Consider the following 26,840-nt stretch of genomic DNA (forward strand, 5'->3'; position numbering starts at 1 on the left):
GGAAATATTTTTCTTAACATAAAAGAAACATTGAAAGTTATTTCTTTGGTTGTTTGATAGTAGTATCACTTTGTTGCTTTATTTAGAAATATACTTATTCGCACACACATATATACAGTATATATATATATATATATATATATATATATATATATATATATATATATGTATGTGTGTGTGTCTGTGTCTGTGTCTGTGTCTGTATGTATATATATATATATATATATATATATATATATATATATATATATATATATACACACACACACACACATATATATATATATATATATATATATATATATATATATATATATATATATATATATGTATGTATATAAATTTATATACCATATACTTTATATATGTGTATATTCATACAGTATATACGGTGTGTATGTATATATTTGGGTTTATATATATTCTATATATGGGTGTACAGTATATACAGTCACACACACACACACACACACATATATATATATATATATATATATATATATATATAGTATGCACATGTATACTTCTTGTTACAATAATTATCTAAATCACCAATTTATGAATGTCCTAATTATTAATTTTTCCTTCATCTTTCCACAGCTTGCAACTGCAACCTGCACGCACGCCGTTGCCGATTCAACATGGAGCTATTCAAACTGTCGGGCCGAGTGAGCGGAGGTGTTTGTCATCGATGCCGACACAACACGGCGGGCCGACATTGTCATTACTGTAAAGAAGGATTCTATCGCGACTCCAATAACCCCATCACTCATCGGAAGGCTTGCAAAGGTAGGCGGCCATAACCATCTCATCCCAGACCATAACTCTCGGAGGCTTCGCGTCGGCTGTCATTATTAGATCCAATTTTAGATCGTATTGGTCGGGTGTTTTCAAATGACTGGGCAGTTCAGATGACATCTTTCTTTGTATCTGATATCATTGTTTTGTGTCCGATGCTGTATATCACTTTATTTGATTTTTATCTCCTTTGTTTAATTTTCAAAAAAAGAAAGGGTTTTACAAAAAGTTTCCAGCCCGTTATACTTCAGACGCATTTAGCACCAAGACGTCTCCTTGTCTCTTAGTGATAGGATGTGACTTTTTATTAGTGGTAACCGAACATTTTTAGCCTCCATCTTATAGTTATGTTAATATGTACAACTTCATCTAAGTACCCAGTAGTATATAATATTAATTGTAGGTGCCTGTCATATACTTTCACGGTGATAATGACAGGTATAAGTTTATTTGGCTTTTCTCAAATTATTGCATTTCTGATTCTCCCACCGCTGTTATTGGTCAACGCTTTTCTTCAAAAATTACCCGTTTATATTTTATAGAAGCCCGACACTTTCATCTCTTAAAAGATTGATTATCTAAATGCAGAAAGACATTAAATCGATCTATTTTAGTTTGGAATATTTCACTAAGTCGGGGTGAATTAAATGACATGTCTTTTCTTAAACATTTTGTAGGGTCCCTTGAATATCATTTGCCTTGGTTTCCCAAAACAAGCTTTGTCTGAGGTCTATTAAGAATTACTTGTCCGTCCCTTCCTAGAACACTGCTTATCCATTTCTCTGAAATCAATACTTAACCAGGTATTTTTGGAGCTTTACTTGCCTACGAATTTATCCGAATACTATATATATGATCATCGTTATTGTTGTTGTTGTTGAAGATTCAGCCAGGAAATAAACACTATCACGGCCTATTGTCGCTGAGCAGACAGTAAAGGAGTAGAAAATGTGTACCAATTTTAGGGGTCTGGTGTGGACCCCAATACTGAATTGGGTTTAAGCAAGAGTCCTGTGCTTAGAAGTATACGGATCCCTTAAGTTATTATTAAAAAATAGAATAGCAAAGAGATATACTTGATTTGATAAGTTTTTAATCTTACATACTTCTAATCTAGTTTTGGAAGATATGTATTGGATAACTACTTTTCCAGGATATGCTTTTGTTAATAAGGTTTGAACTATATGCTTTTTGTAATTAATCTTAATTTCGTGGGGATGTTCAACTTGATAAGTTTTGATTGGTAAGCTTTTGTAAAGCATGCTACAAAGCGTGTTTTGTTAAAAACGATTTTATCCTAAGCAATTTTGAAGGATATGATTTTCGTGATAAAACTTTGAAAAATGTGATCTCAGAAAGAATGTGAAAAAGGATAATTTTATAAAGCAAATTCTGACAAATGCTAATTCTTATAACTGAGTTTCGAAGTTTATGTTTCTGTTAAGCGAATCTGTTCGCCAGTGCATATGAGTCGTTGTGTTTGCAACCATTTTTTCCGCATCTGATTAAAGAGGATGTATTCCCTTTTTATTGATTCCCTTTAGTTTTGTGCAAAGTTACGCGCTGTTTATGCTTACCGGAGCTTTTTATATTTTCGAGCTTATTTGCGCACAAACATTGTAAAGTTTTCTTTACGCATTGAATCGGGTTTTGCGCTTATTTCAAAGTCGCCGTTTATCTCGAAATATTCATTAAACCCTTATTGTAGGAATGAATTTTATGTAATTCTTTCTTTTTTATCACCAATACGGCAGTAATGAAAATAATGAATTGGATACGTAAAAAAAAAAAGAATTATTTGCTTGCGAATGCAGTTATTCAAACCAGTCACTCCTAACTATATAGGATTTTTTTCAAGATATTGTTCATATATACCATCCTTTGTTTACCACATTTAACGACACCATTTACAAGAGTGTTGCTTTAGACGTTAATTATGAACGTGTTTCATATCTTGTCGCTATTTGCTGTTCATTAACTGAGGAGTAATTTGGTAGTTTTTATACAGAGTTCCTTTCGTCTTGTTGACTATGTTTTTTTATGTTTTGGTTTCCCTAACCTTGTGTAGATTGCTAGTTAATGCTTATGCTCAAATGGATAGTTTTTAGTTTTTCATTTTATATTTCGGCATTTAATGCACACATTAAATATCCATATTTTACCATTAGATAGAATTACTTGATGACAACAGTAATGATAAAGTTATAAGATATGGGTATCATTTTAGAAATGGTGAATTAATTTCACAATTCCATTTCATTAACTAGTGCATCGTATTTGCCTACAAGTAGGCAGAGGTTCCTTACTCTACTCTGAAGGTTTTGGAAGATCTGTCATACTGCATCATTTGGAAATGACAAATCGACTGGTGTGGAAAGTTTTATTGCCTCTGTACCTCGTTAAAATGTCATCGGTATTTTGCAATCCCGTGTTATCATTGCAAGTTCAAAACAAAGTGGGTTTACAAAAGGAATATTGAAAAGGCTTAACCGCGTTTTACATGCTGTTTGAAAACACGCACGATACATAACACTTGATCGTATCAAAATCTACATTATGTTGCGATCACAAATACGGGAAACGACACTCATCATAATGTCTATATAACCTACTGTATAGGCATATATAGTATATACTGATTATGATGCCTTACAATATATATATATATATATATATATATATATATATATATATATATATATATATATATATATATATATATATATATATATGTGTATGTGTGTGTGAGAGATCATGGTGAGGGGCAGATGGAGATGGTTTGGCCATGTTCTTCGCACTCCCCAATAGAGATTAGTTCACCAGACTTTCAACTGGGCTACTCCAGGCACTAGATGATTGGAAGACCCAGGCCTACATGGCTGAGGACTATGAAGCGTGCGTGAAGTAGGAAATGAATGGAGACATATTGATTTAAAAGCTCAAGATAGAGACAACTGGCGAAATCTAACTGAGGCCCTTTGCGTCAATAGGCGTGGGAGGAGATGATGATGATGATGATATAAACACATATACAAAAATTTATCACATCTGATTCATTTATACATACATACATACATACATACATACATACATACACATATGAGTATTTGATACAAAGATAACATTATCTTATCCATCCATCCATTATGATAGATATGTTGATGACCTAATGAATAAGTCAATGTCCTCTTTGTATCTAACCCGATCCAAAGTGATCGAATCACGGTCGGGGTAGACGTACTATTATATGTACCATAATTCCCTTAACGTATAAGTTTCCCAAAGGAAAATGAATTCCATGTGATAAGGACTATTTGTAGGTAAATATTTGAAGATATATAATATATATATATATATATATATATACTGTATATAGATATTATATATGTATATATATATATACTATATATGTGTGCTCATATACATACATACATATACAGTGTATATATATATATATATATATATATATATATATATATTTATATCAGTTTGTGTATTTACATTTATTAATTGTAAAGATATATGTATATATGATTGCACACACACATATATGTATATATATATATATATATATATATATAAATATATATATATGTGTATATATATATATATATATATATATCTGACAGATATTGTATTTATATAAGTTTACCATATTTCTATTAGACGCTTCCAGAACATAGTCTTGCCTATTTGCAGTTAACGACTCGAGTTCTCTCGTAGATGCGATTTGCTTGGGTCTGTCAAGTGGTGATCCGCGAAGAACCCTTGAGGCCAAAGGAAGAATTAACTTGGTCGGTGAACCGTATCTGTTAACCTCAGGTCTCTCATAGTTACCTATCTTGTTTTTTGGAACCTCGACATCATAGGTATGCTGATAACTGATACCCTTCTGTTGATCCTGTTGCTTGGCATTGGGGAAAACGAATCAAATATTAACTGACTTATTTTATTCGTTGGTGAGTTTGTTTATAATTGAAGAGTGGCATTTAAATTATTGTAGACTTGTTATTTTTTTTTTTACATAATTTGTTATGTACGTTTTGCTTCTGTAAGTAAGAGAAATAATTTTTCATTTTGTGGTTATTATTATTACTTGCTAAACACAACCCTAGTTGGAAATGCAGGATTTTATAAGCCCTTTGGCTCCGACAGGGAAAATAGCGCAGCGATGAAAGGAAATAAGGAAATAAATTAACTATAAAAGAAGTAATTAACAATTAAGATTAAATATTTTAAGAACAGTAACAACATTAAAATAAATCTTTAATATATAAGCTATAAAAACTTGAAAAAACAAACAAGAGGAACAGAAATAAGATACAATAGTGTGCCCGAGGCTATGACACCAACCAATGCTAGAGAAAACAGATTGATTTTGGAGTGTCCTTCGCCTAGACGAGCTTCTTACCATAGCTAAAGTCTCTTCTACCCTAACCAGGAGGAAAGTAGCTACTGAACAATTACAGTGCAGTAGATAACCCCTTGAGCGAAGAATTGTTTGAAAATCTCAGTGTTGTCAGGTGTATGAGGACAGAGGAGAATATGTAAAGAATAGACCAGACTATTCGGTGTATGTGTAGGCAAAGGGAAAATGAACTGTAACCAGAGAGAAGGATCCAATGTAGTACTGTCTGGCCAGTCAAAGGCCCCAATAACTCTCTAGCGGCAGTATTTCAGCGGGTAGCTGGTACCCTAGCCATCCGACTACCTGTTATTATTATTATTATTATTATTATTATTGTTATTATTATTATTGTTATTATCATTATTATTATTATATGTGTGCTTGAGTGTTTGCCTATTTTTGCAGTAAGTTTGGGAGTAGGCATTCAGTAATTAAGTTAGATCACCGAGATGTCTGTTTGAGAAGAGAGATAGAAAGAATAAAACATAGTACAAAACAGTCAACATTGTTAAAGGGATAATGCTTTCACTTTTGTTGAAAGAGTAAAGGATGTAGTATTATATCGAGCAAATTAAAATAACTGAATATAATATTCTGACGAATATTACGATAATAAAACTACCCGAACAAGTAACCAATGGTATAGAAACTGATGTTAGTCATAACCACCGAATTGTTCTTGTATGATAATGGTAATAAAATAGTAATATGATAATCATGAGAAATGTTGAGCTCTGTTGCCGGCCACAAGTATTATTTTGGATATTATTCTAACTTTTAAAGTTCGTAGTTACCGTGACAGTGAAGTACAGACAGCATGCGAATATTAAGGCCTTTCCACTGGTGTTGATTATGTCCGTCTTCTCATAATTGGTGTTCTCATATGGAAGGATGAATATGATTAATATAATTCGGTGCAAAAAAACATAATTGAATATATTATGGAAGGTTTTTATTTTATAATATATTTTATGAAAATTCATCTCGTAAATATGCCTTATCAACTAAAGATCAGCATCTATTATTAAGATCTCTAGATTTGTTAAAGTAACGACTTAAAAAAGATTTAACACTGGTTAGAAATGTAATTTGCTATGGAACATAAATCTAAATTTTAGAACAAAGGGCATCATAAATCAAATACACTTGACCTGTGTCATTGAAGTGAATTTGCTGAGTTGAAGTTCACGGTTAATTTAGAAATTGGGTTTTTGTTGGCTCGGGGAGGGGATCAGTGAGATCGCCTATGTTCGCAAGAACATTTTTATACTTTTTTTTTTTTTTTTGAGCTTTTATGGTATAGACTATTGGTAGAAAAATGTAGTCGTAAGACCAATTAAGAAGAGATGTAGGGGATGTCTGATGAATCATTGTTGAGAGAGAGAGAGAGAGAGAGAGAGAGAGAGAGAGAGAGAGAGAGAGAGAGAGAGAGAGAGAGAGAGAGAGAGAGAGTATATTTCCTGAGATTGAAAGCCTTCGATGAGATTTAGATTAGAGCAAGATACTGGATGTAGTGAATATATACAGTGTATATATATATATATATATATATATATATATATATATATATATATATACAGTATATATATATATATATATATATATATATATATATATATACTGTATATATATATGTATATATATGTATATATATGTGTGTGTATAATTAAAGCATATTTATAGTATGCATTTGTTTTGTTTCCTAGTATTTATAAATGTTGTTTACGAATGCACACTTTGAATGTTAAATGCATATAAAGTAATGATTAAGACATGTATCTGCCGTATGTAAACTTGGCGTATTTGATGTTTCTACGTTTAGATTGTAAATGTTAATACCATAATTACATGAATCATGATTACTTTTACACTTCAGTTGTCTTAATTTTAGTTATCAAAACGTGTATCTCTAAACATATTTACTATAATTTTATCATATTTTATTTATATTTTTATGTCCTTGTAATAATTTTCATATCTTTTATAGGATGCATAATTGCTTTCTTATTGCGTGGCGTATTCAACCCATCTCATTTGTAAACGAACTTGCTTTGTAATTTTGTATTTTTCCTCTTTTTTTTTGCACTCGAATCAAAATACATTAATTCGTCATTGGATGCACGGCAATTACGTATTCCGTACACGCCTCTTGCATGATCTAGGCACCCCCGGGGAGCATGGGGACCGAGGTGGGGAGTGAGTCTTCCTCATCCTAATCATCGTCTCATCAAGACTCATGCTGTCATGATTCGAGATTCATGAGACAGGTCCGGCACCTGCGAGATACCGCCTTTATTTTACGCTCGGAAAGCGGCCTTAACGTAACGTTTTTATTGAGCGCAGGTTCGGTTTTTCTTTTTTCTTTATCGCCAATCCAATGAATTTAATTCACATATTTCTCCCGGGCGAGATAAGGCTATCATGGACTTTAGAGAAGCCTTTGGCCTTGCGGGTTGCAGGAGAGTGCATCCCTGTCATTTCGATGCTGAATTTTGGTGTGAGGAATTTGACTTTGCTGACGTTATGTATCTTTATATTGCTATAGTTTAAAGATACACTGATGATAATGAAGATAGAAATTATTATAGTAATGGTAAAGATAAAGATAATCATTTACCTTTTCTATTAGAAGAATTGGTTGATGTTCGTCGAATTTTAGTCAATTTGAAATTGATGTGTCTGAAGATAAGGAGATTTTAGAACCTAATCTATGCATGTTAAAGTAAAGGCAGATTTATTTTTTTCATTCGTGTGTTTGATATCACATTGTAAATTTGACGAATGCACAAAATAATTTAATACGATAATAACAAAAACTTTTTCTAAGTTTCTAAATTGGTTTCTTGCTTATGAAATTAATATTTCATTGTTTTACGGGGATTATCTTTCTATTTTAGCATTTTTTGCTCGCTCTCCTCAATTAATTCTGTGGTTGGTATTGTGATGCTAAAATCTGGCTGCTTGCGAACGTTGCTGTTGACCTCTATTAACCTTACGTGAAGGAGAAAGGTAAACTATTGGGTCCTGTCTTAGCCACTACAAAGCTTTTTTTTTTTCAATTTTTTTTTTGTCTTATGACTTATAATTATATTGATTATTTCACATTTTCTATTTTCATATTTTCTGTTTTTCCATTTACTAAGTTGTTAATCTGTGTCATTTAACTATTTTGATTATGATTGTAATTATAATTATTTCCTTTCGTAACATTGTTATGGTAAGGTTTCGTAACTCATTCATTGTAATGTGAAGTTATCATAGTTTACTGTATGTTCCATATAAGGAAAGCACTCTCTCTCTCTCTCTCTCTCTCTCTCTCTCTCTCTCTCTCTCTCTCTCTCTCTCTCTCTCTCTCTCTCTCTCTCAGTGTTGGTTGTGCATTGCCTTTTGCTAATGTTTCACCCTCTTACTTTGTTAGTATATATAGAATATTTTTTCTAAATTTTGCAGTGTTGTGTGATTTTTTAAAAATTACGTTATAAAAGTGAAATACTAAATCAGATTTTTAAATTTGTTTTTGGAACAATCTTTGACGGTCGGTTTACTTTTCTGAAATCGGCTGGTCTTTTTTAGGTGAAACTAAATTGCATTTGAGTCATCCGTTTTGTCTGTGATCCGACCATTAAATCTGAAAAATATTTTGAGTTGAGTCTATCATACGATTCCTACATCTCTATAATTAAAACTTGAGTTTCCACATCCTCTGCAGTAAGAAGCTTTGTGAATCATGAGCGATAAAGCCAACGGCATGAATCTTCATTATATTCATAATTCCGATGTTCTTTACTTTTCTGGTTCGTGTTCTGGAATTATCGGTGAAACAAAATCGATAAAACTTATAAATTCGTTGGAATCATCAACAAAAGTAATATTCTATATGGTGCTATGAAATTGTGAATCATCTCTGTTACCATGATTTATTCACTTTTTTTTTTTCTACACATCAGTCTGTTCAAGGTTTGTGAGATTATCGATACTTGACATGCATAAATTCATTTATCAGCCATTTTTATTTTTTCCCTCTCGTTGAAGTATTGTCGAATTAGAATGCAGGAAGATTAATTTTTGAAATCACGAAAGCATGTCTTGGAGAAGGGTGTTATTCAATCGAGTGCATTGCTCATCCAAAAGATGGCTGTGAGCGACAGGGTTTATTAACTGAGTGATGAGAAATTCTCTTGGGCCACAAAAATCGTTTGATACGTTATACTTCCTGAAGCGAAAAGCCATCTGCAATTGTTGGCAACTTCGCAGTATTGAATGTGGTTTTTTTTCGTAGTCTGGAGATATGCAACTTGCTATGAGAGGTTATCAATATTATTTACAATTTATGATCGGCAACTTCATGAGTCAATATCATTTGGAAGTTGTATATATATATATATATATATATATATATATGTGTGTGTGTGTGTATGTGTATATATATATATATATATATATATATATATATATATATATATATATATATATATTTATATATATATATATATATATATATATATATATTACATTTATAGAGAGAGAGAGAGAGAGAGAGAGAGAGAGAGAGAGAGAGAGAGAGAGAGAGAGAGAGAGAGAGAGAGAGTGTTTTAAGATATTTGCTACGTAGCCATATGAAATTTGAATTCTTATTTCATTACCAATTTCGCTTAACTAGGATGTAATGAAAACAATAATTTAATAAAAAAATACAAACATGGAAAAATTATTTGGGTTGCAACATTTAGGGGACGAAGTATGTGTATGTGGTTCACGATTATGGTTAGGGCATTGCACGCAGAATTTGTATCTTTTTTTTTTAAGAATCAACTTATAAGCTTTCAGGATAGCTTAACTACGTTGTCTTCTTCTAAATGTGGAAGAAGTAGAACACAGAGTGAGTTTATCCGTATCTGGTCGGATGAAGAAATGTAACAAATAAAGTCGTAAACAAATAAACTATTTATAATGGTGTCGTTGTTTAATTTCTAGTATTCTGCAGCATGAAACGTATGATATTAAGTTGATATTTGCAGCCGTGTCGTTTGCAAGTCTTGTTATCAACTTTTAGTGTGGATCTACCTACCCTCGTCTATGCTTTTTTTTTATTATTTGATTTGGAGGTTTCCCATACTATATGAGAAGTCTATTCATACCCAGTCATTTTCGTATCCGTCTGCTCTAGAAAAAAAAAAAACTCGACCGACAAAATATTTGAAACTGGAAGGTTTTTCTGTTAACGACAACGTTTATATAATAAACTTGAGATATTGCTTTGCTGTGTTTGGTTCAATATGTCTGACAAATCGTATGAATTGGTGGTTGGAAATTTACACACGACCTGAACCAAATAAAATCTTCTCAGTTGAATGCGAGAGAAATTGGATTACTGAAGTGAGCTGAATATTCAATTATATGTTTTATTTTATAATTATAATATTCAAATGGTTTGTTCGTAATTGATACCAAGTGTTCATTCAATCATTTGTAATGATAAACATTTAAGCATTTTAATAGCGAATGTTTTATTTTGATAAAAAGTAAAAAATAACATTTCACAATGAAAATTACGGTGTGCTTTTATGGTGAGCTCCAATGTTTTTTTTCAAATGCACCAAGGTCCACGAGGCATATGAACGCTTTTATGCAGTTGACTGGACGTCAAAAGGAACAGAGAAGAAAAGAAATAAAAAAGTAGGACCAAATTACTGAGCATCAGCGAGTGCCTATTTTTGCCAGTTTTATAACAAAAGAAATAAACCAAATGAATGTTGGGATGACATAAAATTTAGATTAAAAGTATTCTTTTCATTTTATTCCCGACATATTTTTTATTTCAGTGGTAAAATGGTGAATTTTTTCACATCCAACAGACAAACAGTTTGTGTCATCTTTTTCTTTGGGTATTTATTATTCTACATAGTAACTTAGTCAGGTTCATTACGGCCTTACTCTTCAGTTGCTTATTTCTTTGTTGTGAACGTCTCAATACAAAGGGTCTTTGTCTTCCGCCCTCATTACCCTGATAGTAGGGGGCCGGGTTAATCTTTTGTCACCTGGTCATTTCTTGGTATTTATAATTTATAGATGTAATTATCTCATTATTGTAAGTTTATGAGGAAAATCTAAAGGACATGGTTGGCTGAAGCGCATCTTAAGTTACTTTTCATAAGAGGGGACAATTTTGTTTCTTTGCTGTTCAATATTCTTTTTTGCCTTTTTATGAATGTTTAAGTCATCCCTTTTAGTCAGAGATAATTCCCCTTTTAGAAAAGACTGGAAGTGAGGCTTGTTCTAAAGCGGAAATTACTAGTAGTATTATTGATTAATTGTCCATCTTTTTTAGATTAAAATCAATAGATGCTGTATTATTTTTTATTGTATAATTTTTACGAAAAAAAATATCAATAGGCGCTGGACTGACATGCACTGTACGATTTTCCACTTGGGGTTACCAGACAGACATCTTCAAGTGAAAACATGTTAGCCTTTAGATCTTATCCCGCTATCTAGCATATTTAGAATTCCTTCTTTGTCTGACTGGTAGTTAATTAGATTTTTTCCCTTAACATTTTATGTTAAATATAGTTTAAATTTACATTTTATAAAGTTATTAGCAAACTGATATCACGTCATATACAGCAAATAAATAGGAGAAAATAAGAAATGTTTCAGAGAACTCTGATAATAGCCTTCATAAATTAATTTCTATAATAATTTTACTTTATTATAAGTATTCCAGTATTCTTTCTTTGTTTTGCACACGGAAATATTTCCTTCATTCTCAGATTTAGGTAAATAGGAAATTCATTTCTTGCTATCTGTACCAAATCACGAGTCACATCCAAATGAGTACAGCTATTCATCTTTAGTCAAGTGAGATAAAACTCTCAAAATATATCAGATGGACTAAGAAATGAAATCGCATTGTTAAATCACTACCAAGGCAACTGATGTGACAGTATCTTAACAATGAGGTGAAAGATCTAAGTACTTCTGTTTCTTTTTTAGCTGACAGCTTTGTACTGTGTGCTTAAGAATGCAATGGCGCCGTCGAGGTTGACATTGTGGCTGGTGAGTTACAGCCTCTAAATGAACAGTCGTAATGATTTCGTGCTCTGCTCAGTTTGGCAAACATTTCCTTCCCAAACATGTGCAAAGTTTTTTTTTTATCTATTTCGGGTTTCAAAAGTTATTTTATTATTAAAAACGTTTCTACGATGCCCAATTCTGTATTATTTGGTGTTCATTCTGCCTTTCTATACTTATTTATTTGTATCTCTGACATATATTGTAGACTTGAGATGAGGTAAGTATTTTTTGTTATTATTATTATTATTATTATTATTATTATTATTGTTTGTTGTTGTTATTTATGTGTACTATTACACGATTAAAGAAATTATTCAATATCTTATTGTGTGTGTTAATACATTCAGTACTCAGCAGGATTATAAAGTTGTTGTTATTCATGTTTTCAGACTGAAGATTTTTTGAAGGATGATTTTCAAAATTAGAAAGACAATAGCACCATAACCAGCAAACCAAAATTTGGAACTTTCCTAGGCTTTAAACCCCTGTCATCTAAAAACTAGATATTTTTTTCAAGTGGGCCATCATATTATATATATATATATATATATATATATATATATATATATATATATATATATATATATATATATATATATTTCTGTAAATTTATTTACGATATCCTTAGAATTAAGTTTTAGTGCGACAGGCTCCGAATTTTTCATTATCATATTTCAAGGGTAAAGTAGCATTTCTTTCTCAAACTAAATATGGCCTCACCATGATTATTTTAGCAACTTGGACATGTATATTTGTTATATTGTTCTTTACGTTGGTCCAAGAGGACTCGTCAGAATCCCTCCCTGTTTATTCAGCGCTTATTGCAGAGATAACATTTCCATATATATTTCTTCATCTAACGGATAAGGCCAAGAAAAGATACTTTCATCGTAGGCTCTGAAATATAAAACGCACACAGTAGCGATGAGATGTTTTCAAGCGAAACACAGGGTACTATCCTTTACCATAAAGCTCAGACTTGACGTATATGGTCAACACTTGATACGTTACTTGTTACACGACGCAAGTGATGTTTCAAACCCTTGTTTTGGTTGTACGTTTATGGGCTCCGCATTATTTCACGAGATCTCGCTTACGCAGCTTCTTGGGCAGCTTTTCAGTCACGTTCTTACGCTTTTGTAGTTTGAGGTATTCTTTATGTGCTTTTGTTTGCACGAGAAAAATATATTAATTAGATTTTGTTTTTAACTTGAGGTCTATGCTATTTTCTGCAAAGGTTCTGAAGGGAAATAGTAGTTAGGATGATAAAAGAATGGATCCTAGCTTAGCAAAAAATGGTAATGTCTTGCAAAAGTGGAATAGGTGTAACAATCGATAAACTGACAGAATTTTAAAATTGTGGCATATATAGAAAACACCCTATAAGAATTCTTTTTCTATATACATCACTAGTTTTAAAAGAGTCTTTGGAAGTATGTTATAATAGGAATTTTTAATAAGTGAATAGTTAATACCACTCCATTGAGATAAGTTTATTTACATGAGAAAACATTTATGGATGTTTTATTTGTATTGTATGAGGAAGTGTACACGCCCTTTTACTCTTTCTTTTAGCACTCAGAACTAGATTTAATTCATGCCTCAAAATGTTAAAATTAGTGTGTAGGATATTGATCCTCGCCTGAATAACATGACGAGAATATTAAGTGGCTGTGTACGAGAAATGCTTTTCATGTTTTGCATTTAATCTGATATGCACCGTAAGCACCTCCATAAACACGGAGTCTCATTAAACAGAAAATGAAGCAATTCCCACCCTCCTGCGTTTTGGGTGAGATTCCTGCATTCTTTCGAAACTGAATTTAATCAGCGGATGTCTGATTTCACCCGTTTTAATCCGGTTTGTGAATGTAAGTGATGCAAGCGAGAAGAACTGTCGTCATTAGCATAACTCGTTCTCCCAGGTATGTCCACTCTTTCCTCCCTCGTCTTCATTGGCTCGATTCGCCGGAATTCCTCCTTTTCCTCGTTCTTGAGACTCAAGTAGTACAAAGCGTCTTCGCTAAATGTGATCGATGGTCAGGATGGAGTTTTATGTATCTTGGAAATTGGGGAGTTTTTTCAAGGTTATCTTAACGATGCTGTTACTTTTTGCATGTATTCATGTTTAGATCAGAAGCTTTTAAAGTGTACTAGAATTTACAACGATACAGCAGTCCTCTTTTATCGATATTGATTTCAAATATGACATATGCTATTTATCCTGTTTATTCTTAACATTTAACGTCTCTTATAGGAATGTTAAGTCATATCTTTTTCAACGCCTGAACCATTAATATGGGTTTTGATATGCATGGGGGAAAAAAGGACGAAATTTCTTCTAAACGAATGCTCACTGGATTTATTTGCCTGGTTTCTGTAAATTAGTATCACCACAAAGATTTATTCCAAGATAATGAAAAATTTATAATGCTTGTCTAATGTTTTCCTCGTTCCTTTATAAATCTTCCATCATTTCTATGTATAAATTGCATTTGTTAACACACTTAAATTAGATGAAATGGCGGGACTTTAAAAGTAAATCAAGATCAATTATAATAATACCGTAAAAATACTCTTAAACCAAATCCCATTTTCAAAGGGAATTAAGATATGATAAAAGCAAAGTTATACTCGGAGTAAAACATTTTGGTTGCAGAAATGTTGAGGTCTTTAAGTATTTCCCTGTTTGATGTTTGGGGGAATACTGCCCATTAATCCTCCAATATTTGATGGCCCACCGAAGAGTGATTAAAGAAGGATTCTGGTAAATTAGCTTCTTTAAATCTTATATCTGTATTTTAACTGGTTTCCAAGATTTTCGGCTTCTGTAGAATTAATCTATTTATAACCCTTATCACTCGTTACGCTTAGTTTTTTGCATACGACTGTTGGGATTTCATTATCATCTTCACTACTTTCATGAAGATAGATAAGTAGACAGATAGACAGACAGATAGGGAAAGAGCGGAATTATGTGAAAATGTACTGTGTTTATACTGACGTTCCATCTCGTCTTGTCAGGACTACATCAAATGGAAGTTTATCAGATTAAGTGAATTGTAGTTCGCTTCTTGTTTACTTGGGTCTCTCCTTTCGCTCGTGCTGTTACAGTTTAACATTTACAAATTGTATCTCAAGTGTTATCTCTCTCTCTCTCTCTCTCTCTCTCTCTCTCTCTCTCTCTCTCTCTCTCTCTCTCCTTAATTAGATATACTCACTGATTATGTGATAAATGTGAGTTGTAAATATTAAAATTTTTAAAACCAAAATCCTAAAATTATCAAGTTATCTCTGATTAACAATTATTGAAAATCACGATATTTTTTGCGAATTATATTAAATGTTACCAGGTGATATTTTGTCATGTCATTATGTTTTAGAATACAATTTTTTTAGAAGCTACATTGTATGTAAATTAGTTTTATTTTAATAAGTAATTGAATCTAGAAATAAGCTTTCGTCGCCGACCCCTGGAGATTTGTCAAGTTATGCAACTCATTCCCAACAAGAGTCTCTGTGAAGTAATGTGTTTAGGACACCTTCGTTAGCCAGCGTAGAAGTCCTCGTGTGTAAAGGAAATTAAAACTTCAAAGAAATATGCTCGCTTGAAGTTGCTACATCCCACGGTGCTTTGGACGGAGGTTGGGTTTTAATGTATTTAAATTTTCCGGTATTATTACTATTGTTATTATTACCGTTGCTGTGTTTGTTAAGATTATAATTGATATCGCTTTCTATTTCTTCAAGAGGAAAGGTTTCTTGGAGGGGCAAAGTAATGGCCTTTTCTAGGCCAGGTCCGAAGAATCAAACAAAAAGACAAGGAATGAAAAGAAGGGTCTTAGTTTCGAAGGCAACTAAATGTAATGTAACGTTTTATGTAGGTATGAGGGCAGTGACTATACTACTACTACTACTACTACTACTACTAATAATAATAATAATAATAATAATAATAATAATAATGATGATGATGATAATAATAATTATATGATGATGATATTATTATTATTATTATTATTATTATTATTATTATTATTATTAGGGTGAGATAATTTCTCACCATTTTGAAAAAGTATTTAAAAAAAATATGATTCGGTGTTTGAGCTTAGCTAGCGTCCGCGTCATAATATTTGCTTTGTAATTGGCGAGTACTCTCATCGGCGGGTCCTTGAAACTCTTCGATGGATTTTCGTTAATTGACGCTTTCGAGTCCGTCGCTTCTCAATTTCAACTTCAGACACTCAACCTGTCGATACATTTGATACATTTTCAACTTCTATTTCATGTTCCTTTGTGGCGCGTTTATATTTTCCTTCTTGCGACGGCAAATATGTTTGAAATGTACATGTTTGAAATGATATTGGAATTCGAATTTAGGGAGACATTGGAAAGATTGATGAATGTCACTGAAACTTTAAAGGCGGCTTGATTTTTTTCCTTTCTTTTTTAAATTCTTAGGGTTATATCGTATACTCATGGATGGGTTTGTAATCATTAATACGGATTTTATTTAAAGGAAGTCCATGTTATGATCACACTTTTTGACAACGTTTAATTTTTTTCATTTTATTTTTCTCTCCCGTTTTATATCCACTTAAGACTTGTAATGAAAGATTGCGTGAAGGATCCAACTGGTATAAGAGGAATTATTGCTGATGGTTGTAACAATTTAAAATCTACTTCCCACTTAGATTCAAGTAATCATCAAATTGATTGACAGTTCTTAGTGTGCTCTTAAGTGATAATGATATGTGTATATATATATATATATATATATACGTATATATATATATATCAACATTGATTCTTTGATTGAACAAGAGGTTTCTCCAGAGAAAACCAACACAGCACTGTTTGAGATATATATATATATATATATATATATCAGTGAATTAAAAGGGCATTCTCCCGTGTTGTTCTGCATAAACAACCATTGCTCTTATTGTTATAATAATCCCCATGTGCCAAGCCCCAAATATAATGAGATAATGCAGTAATGCCGTAATGCTTTACGTTCATATTCCCAAGGTAAATACAGCTTGTTTACTCTTTCATGGTTTCGATAAGCCGCTACTTTAATCGGCTTAGTTTTTTGTGTACATTACCCGAGCCCGGCGTTGCCTTGATATTATCCGTTATGCCGCCGTCATCAGCGTTCTCCTGATGAAGTTATCTCGTGAGTTTGCTTCATTCTGAAGCAGGTTATTGCAGCCTTATCTTCCGATTGATCTTTCCATTCACGGGAGTGTTATGACGCTCTTGCCGTGGTTGATTTCAGTGCTAAGTTTATGGTTTTAGCTTTAGGTGGCCTATGAGTAATGATGTGCCTTCGCTTGGAACATATCACGTTGTGTTGGAATACACAATTCGTGTAATTCTTGATGTTACAGTTAACTTGTATAACGCTATATAAACTTTTCACCAGAAACTCTGTACCAAAAATCCCTGTAATACTCCTGTGTTCCTTTTTCATTATCTTATACTACGTCTTTATGACAGACACATTTTACGACCGCCTTCATTTAGTTCACGGGAAGCCTTGGCTAAATTTCTTTCGTCTTTTTGGAACTCGCTTCGTTGCAATGCAGATCTTTATAATATTCGTGCGTAAAACCGAACATATTAGTATAGTTACACTTATATGTTCTTAGGTATTTCCTCATATGCCCCGTTCTCAGCATGGGCAAGTATAATTCATGCTCTGATTTACGCGCACACACGTATACACACCCATATATATATATGTGTGTGTGTATCTATTGTCGGCTTCTATCAAGATATTTTTGTCATCATCTCTTCGTACAAATTCTGTTGTATAAAACTATGATTTCTGATTTATTCTTCTTCTTGCCCTTTGATGAACGAAAACTATACCGTTACTCCATCGGCCATGTTCTTCAGAGCTACATGTCAATTTGCAATCAAGAACCTTTAATAGATTTAATCCTGACCTACCCTTTCAATGACTCGATTCCCATATAAACATTTCGCATTTTATTTAATATTTACACAGCGTATATGATCGTGTTTGACGGTAGCTTTGACATTTCCGTAGGTGCTGACTCGATTAGCCCTGAAGGTCGTTAGCAAATGAAATTTCAGGGAGCAATCAACGCATCCCAGTTTCACTGCGGCGTATGCGGTGCTCTGAAAGCTGGAATTCCTGACAAATCATAGATATTAATAGAGAACCGAGTACCTCTGCTTGTTAGAAGTCAAATCGTATTTGCATCTCATACTCCCGCCTCAGTTGCTGTTTTTACTCTTTCTTTCTTTTATATGATACTTGTTGTTCTTTTAGTTGTCCAGTTAGCATATTAGTCATTTCATAGGTGTTCTTGTTTTGAGATTAGCTGTATATATATATATATATATATATATATATGTGTGTGTGTGTGTGTGTGCGTGTGTGTTTGTATGTATGTATAAATACATGTGTGAATCTATATATATATATACATATATATATATATATATATATATACAGTATATGTGTGTTTATGGTTGGATGTGCATGTTTGCTTGTGCAAGTATTTTTTATCATCTTAAGCTATTTCGTATCTGTTCAGGATATTTTCTAAAGGAATAACTTTGGATTTACATTGATTGAATTTTCCAAGTGGTGTTTTGCATGTGAACATCAGGCATATATGTGTATATATAATATATATGATATATATATATATATATATGTATTTATATATATGTATATATATATGTATGTATTTATATATATATGTATGTATATATATATATATATATATATATGATTATTTATCATTACCATCTTTCGTGCTAGTTTTTTTTTCATTATTTTTCAGTCTTTACGATAATTGTTCTTTATACTGTATATCTCTTTCCTGCTTTATACAGTTATGTAGTTCGACTTTCACAGCTATGCTTTATACGCGTGAATTGTATGTATTTATATATAAGTAGAATAAATGTAAAGTCCCTATAATTATGCACGTGTCTATATATATATATATATATATATACATATATATATATATATATATATATACATACATATATATATATATATATATATTTATATACATATATATACTGTATATATATATATATATGTATATATATATATATATATATATATAAATACTTGAGTTTCACGTGGCCTAGAGGGTTCGAATTATCTATTTATGTAAGTGAGATAATGGTAAAACTAGTTTTATGAATGTTCTAGAGTCGTTTTAAACTGTCAGTCGGCTTTATTCTGCAAGCAACGTAATTTGCAAGTGAAAGAAGAAAATTATGGTTTTGTAGCAACATAGAACGATAAAAAGAACGGCTACTTCTTTCTCGGTTAATCCTCTGGGCGACTTAATTTTCTGCAACCCTTCTTTTGCACCTTGGCCGGTGATTTATACTGCAACAGCCTCTATTCAGGTGTGCTACGAGATAAATGACTAAATGCCGGGCATTTCAGCGTCGGACGACTCTCTCTCTCTCTCTCTCTCTCTCTCTCTCTCTCTCTCTCTCCCTTTAAATTTATGATAGAAATTCTAGATACAAAACTTTCTTTAATCTTCCTGTCATTGCTGTTAATAACTTTGACGTTAAGAATTCTCTCTCTCTCTCTCTCTTTCTCTCTCTCTCTCTCTCTCTCTCTCTCTCTCTCTCTCTCTCTCTCTCTCTAAGATAGAAATTATAGATGCAAAACTTACTTTATTCTTCCTGTCATTGCTGTTAATAATATCTGACGATAAGATTTATCTCTCTCTCTCTCTCTCTCTCTCTCTCTCTCTCTCTCTCTCTCTCTCTCTCAAAGATAGAAATTATAGATACTAAACTTTCGTTAATCTTCCTGTCATTTCTATTAAAAAAATCTGCCGATAAGAATCAAGCAGTCATGCAGAGCTTTTGTGTAGATGCTGTTCCTGGTATATATTACGTCAAGTCCATTTGCTATCAGATTTCAACCCATTTCTTTATAATTTGTGAAACATTGTTATTGTGATGATGAGTATCTTCGGTCTTTTGGCTTCTTGTTGTAAGAAAGTTATAGATTGTTTAAAAAAAAAAAAAAATTCGAAAGCATGAGGCCTGCACTCAATCTAAAAGCAATTTTATTGTTGATGAATCATTATTCTACTCTCTCTCTCTCTCTCTCTCTCTCTCTCTCTCTCTCTCTCTCTCTCTGAGTGTTTCTGTATGCCGGTGAGTGAGTACACTTGTGTGACCCGATAAATAACCTGATTTAACGCGGATAATAAAAGGTTATGGAGTGCAATATAGTTACAAGTTTTCGTGAATAGTCGGTGATTAGTTTGAGGTCAGAAAAGTGGGATAAACCGTCGGCATAGGATAGTTATCTTGTGAATTACTAAAAATCTGATCAAGATGGCAAAGCTTGGAGGGACATTGCTGCAATCAGCAAAAGTAAATTCCCTGAGTTGGCGAAACAATAACTCGACCATCTGATAACAGAGGTCGCTAGTAACTCCAACCAGTGTGACGGAAAAATATTCGCAGACATATTGAAACAATATGATCCAACAAACTGGAGAAAATCTGTGGAAAACATCAGCAGAATAATAGAAGAAATTCCAAAAAAGATCCAGGTGATAAAGAGGCTTATAAAGAAAGTTTACATCAATCAACACATTCCATCAAAGAACAATAAGAAGTCCAATATGGTGAATATGCTAATTGATGCATTGGGAAAAAGAATGCCAAAATGGTGCAATAAATGTAAGATATGGTATTCCATTATTAATCCTCAACAACTGATCAGAAAATGCGATGCCTGTCATGTACCAACACACCCTACATGTGCTGAAATACAGCAAAAAATAAGAAATAGAGACAAAGGTATTCTGCTCAACATGCTTAGTCTGGATAGAAAATATAATTAAGTCGAGACTGAATCTGCAAATAGTTGAAGAAGAAGAAGATAAAAATGGACAAGATATGTGTAAGAATGCAGAGGAAATCATTGATATAACTTATGATGCCATTCAACAACATACTTACGAAGAAATAAATTATCAGATGGAAACAAATAATAGACTCAAGAGACTCTACCCGGACCTACATACTTTTAGGGAAGAGCAAGAACAAGAAAAAAAAATAGAAAGATATAGTCTGCAATTTGCTGAAAAGAGGGAATTGCAGAATTGGCGAAAGATGCTACTACAAGCATCCAAAGATATGCCATAATCATGAAATATATGGTAAATGTGCGTATTTAGACGGATATGGAGACAAATACAGAGATCTCCATCCAAAAATATTCAAAAACCTAAAAGAAGGAAAAGGATGCAAATTCAACAAAAAATGTCGATATATGCATCCTGCAACCATGAATGAAAGTAAGAAAACTCAGCTAACAGAAAAGAAAAGTGAAAGCAAAGATGAAAAAAAAAGCTGAGTATATACCACGCTATGCACAAAAGGCCCTAAGATATGATGCCTTTCAACCCAAATATGCACAATTAGTCCCCAACTACAAAGAATGCATCTATAATGCCAGGGGTCGGTGCAGATATGGGGATAATTGCAGGTATACACACATAAATAAATATGAAGGCGAAAGAGCAAATATAATAGAAAAGTTGGATTTTTTAATGGCAAAATTCCTGAAAATGAAGAAAAGAACATCATATCAGAACAGGAAGGAAGCATGGGAAAATCCATATTATTACCAATATTAAATAATGGGGATGAAACACAAACCATAATAGTGATGACTGCACGGGGTTTAGTCACGAGTAACTGTAAAAGGAAAATAGAGTTCTTAGAAGAACTAACCCAAATTGAAAAAATAGATATATTAAATATAAGTGAAACATGGTATTCCCAAGAGACTGGGTATGATGACCAGATAAAGGGTTTCCAAACATATAGATCAGACAGAACAAATAGGAATCAAGGGGGAACCGCAATATGTGGAAAAGACATAAATCAAGGAAAAGTCTGTGAAAAATACAGCAACACAGAATGTGAATTGATTGTGGTAGAATTTGAATTTGAAAAACTAGTGAATATTGTAGTTTACAGACCCCCAAATACTAAGGAGTTTGACATAATGATAGAAAAAATAGATGATATATGTAGAAACCATAAAGACTGGAATATACTCCTATCCGGAGATTTTAACTTTCATTTCGTGGATTGGAAAGAACGGATAGAAGAAAGTGGTTGTATATATGCATATAAAAAAGAGAGTAATAGTAGCGCAGAAGATAAGAGGCAATTTGAAAAGCTTCAAGATATGCTATTAGAACATAATATGCAACAAATAAACCACATTCCAAAAAGAAAGGAAAATGTCCTAGATTTAGTATTTGTGAATGAGGTGAATTATGTTAAAGAAATAATAGTGTATAACACGGTAATATAAGACCAAAATGTCATAGAATTAATAGTCCATTCCAAAGCAAGTAATCGCAGAGATAATCAAAGCACAAAACGATGGGAAGGATATGGAAAATATAATTTTTTATAGTAAGAATATAAAAGGGTCTGAAATAAATGAAGAACTAAACAAAGAATGGAAAAAATGTATTCGCATCGATATTATACAGGTAAATACGGACATACTGTACAAAATACTGGAGAAAATTGTTGAAAAATATGTACCGAAAAAAAAACAATAAACAACAGACATGCATACCAAGAGACAGAAGCATCTTATTTCAGAAAATTAGAAAGTGGAAGAAAAATCTTGCAAAAGAAAAAAATGTGTGGAAAATGATGGAAATAAAATGTAAGATAGAAAATCCAGAAGAAAAGATTATACAGTCGAAAGAAAATGAAACAAAGGGACTTAGAAGAAAGGACACTTCAAAATATAAAAAAAACCCAAAGTACTTTACTCCTATGCAAAAAAGATGAATAAAGGGAGATTAGAAATAGGTCCTCTAAGAATTGAAGGACGGTTAACGAATAAAAAAAAGGAAATATGCAACATATTAGCAGAAAAATATAAGAGTGAGTTCTCGCCAAGAATTGCGAATGAGAATAATGAAACAGAAGTGAGAGAAGAAAATGTTGAATATCTAACGGATATAGATATTAATGAAGCAGATATTGTCAAGGCTATGAGCGAAATTAAAAATGGATCGGCAGCCGGACCAGATGGAGTTCCAGCGATTTTGTTAAAAAAAAAAACTGCACACACTATCGCGAAGGCGCTTGCAATACTGCTAAGACAAAGCATAGATATGAGCGAGATATATGTTAAACATAAATTAGCTTATATAACCCCTATTTTCAAAAGTGGATCAAGACTAGAGGCAAGCAATTATAGACCTGTTAGTCTAACATCACATGTTATGAAAGTGTATGAGAGGGTAATAAAAAAATAAAATAATGAATCATTTGCTTAAAAATAATTTGTTTAATATAAATTAGGTCAACACGGTTTTGTGCCCGGAAAAAGAACACAAACCCAACTGATAGCACACTATGAAAACATATACAAAATTATGATAAATGAAAAAGACACAGATGTGATCTATCTAGATTTTGCAAAAGCCTTTGACAAGGTAGACCATAATATATTAGAGAAAAAAATGAGAAAGCATAATATTGTAGGAAAGATAGGAAAATGGGTAAAAGAATTCCTGCAAAACAGAAAACAGATAGTGGTTGCAAATGACGAGAAATCAGATGAAGATCAGGTAATATCTGGCATGCCACAGGGTATGGTATTAGCTGCACTGCTGTTTGTTGTTATTGTGATCTCAGACATAGACTGTGATGTTAAAAACTCTGTAGTGAGAAGTTTCGCCAATGACACAAGAATAAGTAGAGAAATTACTTGTGAAGAAGATAGGAACTCACTACAAAGAGATCTAAACAAAATATATGATTGGGCGGAGATAAATAGGATGGTATTTAACTCTGATAAATTCGAATCAATAAATTATGGAAACAGAGAAGGAATGGTATATGCATACAAGGGTCCTAATAATGAGACAATCACAAACAAGGAAGCAATTAAAGACCTTGGTGTAATGTTAAATAGGAATATGTTATGCAACGACCAAATAGCAACACTGTTGGCTAAATGTAAAGCAAAAATGGGAATGTTATTCAGACACTTTAAAACAAGAATAGCTGAACACATGATTATGCTTTACAAAACTTATGTACGTAGTACACTCGAGTACTGCAATGTGATATGGTACCCACACTACCAAAAGGATATTGCACAAATAGAGACTGTACAAAGGTCCTATACAGCTAGAATAGAAGAAATTAAGGACCTTGACTACTGGGAAAGACTGCAATTTTTAAAACCATACAGTCTAGAAAGGAGAAGATAACGCTATATGATAATACAAGCATGGAAGCAAATAGGAGGAATTACTGAAAACATCATGGAGCTAAAAATATCAGGAAGAGCAAGCCGAGGTAGATTAATAGTGCCAAAAACTATACCAGGAAAACTAAGGAAGGCGCACAGGACATTAATCCACTACGCACCAGCATCGATAATGCAGCGACTATTTAATGCGCTGCCAGCTCATCTACGAAAAATATCAGGAGTGAGCGCAGATGTGTTTAAGAATAAGCTCGATAGATACCTAAGATGCATCCCAGACCATCCAAGACTTGAAGATGCAAAATACACCGGAAGATGCATTAGCTACTCTCTGGTGGATATACGAGGTGCCTCACACTGAGGGACCTGGGGGAACCGAAACATAGAATAAGGCAATAAGGTAAGGTAAGGCTCTCTCTCTCTCTCTCTCTCTCTCTCTCTCTCTCTCTCTCTCTCTCTCTCTCTCTCTCTCTCTCTCGTAGTTTACCTATTGCTAAATCAAAACCTTCCTGTTGCCGATTCTTTCTACCAGAACCTTTCAAGTAACACCTAAAAAGAGCCAAACTTGTCATTTGTGTAAAACATTTTGGTCCCAATATATTACATTTGGAAATCTAATTCACAATGACAGCCATTCTTTATTTGGTAATTGAGTTGTGGTGGTGTGGAGCCTGTTATTGTGACGCACTAAAAAGAAAAATTTCTTGATAAAATGGTCTTCATATTTCATAATTTACTAAAAGTTTGCAAGAATATGAAGCTGATAACTCTAACCGTCCCATACCTAAAATTATTATTTTTTTTTTTTTGTGAACCTTGGCATGACTAATTATTTTGCTTGTATATATATATATATATATATATATATATATATATATATATATATATATATATATATATATATATATATATAGATTTATAAACGAGGGTTCTGAACATCCGTGATGTTATAAACACATTTACCTGTTGATTACTGATGATACCGTAAGTTACCTCATCGTGCTTATCGATTTAAAGCGGCAAGACTATGGGTAGTATGAACATCGGGAAAGTAAAGATTTCTAGAGTGTAAATGTAAATATAAAAATAGAACAAACCTTAAATTCATCAGTTGACAAACAGCTGTTATGTTTTGACTATGTATGTATTGTGGTGACATGGTGAGCATTATGTGCCATTCCGATATCTCCAATCATTGTGTCATCATCCCACATGATTTTAATACTTCCTCGCATAACTTCTCCCTGTATACATTTGGTAACAGATCGATGATGTTCGAAGACTTATATGCAAGAAATACAGTTGTATGAGGTGGATCTTCAACCAAATATGCTACGGCGCTTTTCCGGTGGCAATTGACGGGCAAACTTTGTTGTTCATGATTCATCAGGAAAATGATTTGTGCATGGTGTATCCTCTGGCATATGCTGAATATACGTAAATTTTAATTACCCTATAGCAGGATGTGTTGTTTTTATCCATTTTCATTCATTATAAAATCGTAATTGAGAGCTTTTTGGCTTGAAATGGGTGTGAATATTGCTGTAAAAGCGTAGAAACTCTAAAATAATATTTTTAATTCGGTATTGAATGCAGAGGCAAATAATTTTAATACAATTTTAACATCTCAATTTACTGGTTGGAGATAGCTAATTATTTCACTTACCATGTTGAATCTTCTTCTTTGTCTGCATCTTTTCCCACTTTTATGTGGGGTCGATGTTTCTGGCCAGTGTTCTCCATCTACCCCCGTTCCACACTTCATCATCGGTTAATCTCACAATCTCCACTGGCCATATTGGCTAATTTTTCATGGCCGGATGCCTTCCTGCCGCCAACCCTCCCCATTTACCCGGGCTTGGGACCGGCACCAAGTTGAGGCTGGCTTGCCCCCCTCAGTGGCTGGGTTACTTACCATGTTGAATCTCTTTGTACTAAACAATTCTGAATTTCTCATACTTTAACATTGAATTGAAATTTATAAGAAATAAATATCATACTTCGTATTCATTACCGTTCAAACAGAATATACAATTTAAAAAGTGTAAAAAGCTTCCCAGAAACTCTCAGCTGTTGGGTCTTCAAGATATTTCTCAGGAAGAAGTTCCTTCGTTTGAACGAGGATATGCGTTAGTTCAAATATTTAAAAAGAAGAAGACGGAACATTTCTCAGGAAGTGTCGTAACCTGGCAGATGGAGTAAGATGCAGAGGGGTCTTCATTGACTACCTCGGAATGTCTTCCCCTCATCCTAGTATATTTTGAC

The 26,840-nt window shown here is 32.9% G+C and overlaps 1 protein-coding gene across 1 annotated transcript in view; it reads left to right on the plus strand.

The window, feature by feature from the left end:
• The first annotated feature begins 604 nt into the window (after window positions 1–604).
• Window positions 605–26,840, plus strand: part of LOC137628380 (netrin-1-like) — a 110,496-nt gene continuing 84,260 nt past the window's right edge. Inside the window, exon 1 of the mRNA XM_068359533.1 lies at window positions 605–789. Coding sequence (XP_068215634.1) covers window positions 642–789 — 148 coding nt within the window. The 5' untranslated portion in view covers window positions 605–641. The remainder of the gene's footprint in view (window positions 790–26,840) is intronic.

This window comes from Palaemon carinicauda, chromosome 2, assembly GCF_036898095.1.
Source record: "Palaemon carinicauda isolate YSFRI2023 chromosome 2, ASM3689809v2, whole genome shotgun sequence".
NCBI classification, from domain to species: domain Eukaryota; kingdom Metazoa; phylum Arthropoda; class Malacostraca; order Decapoda; family Palaemonidae; genus Palaemon; species Palaemon carinicauda.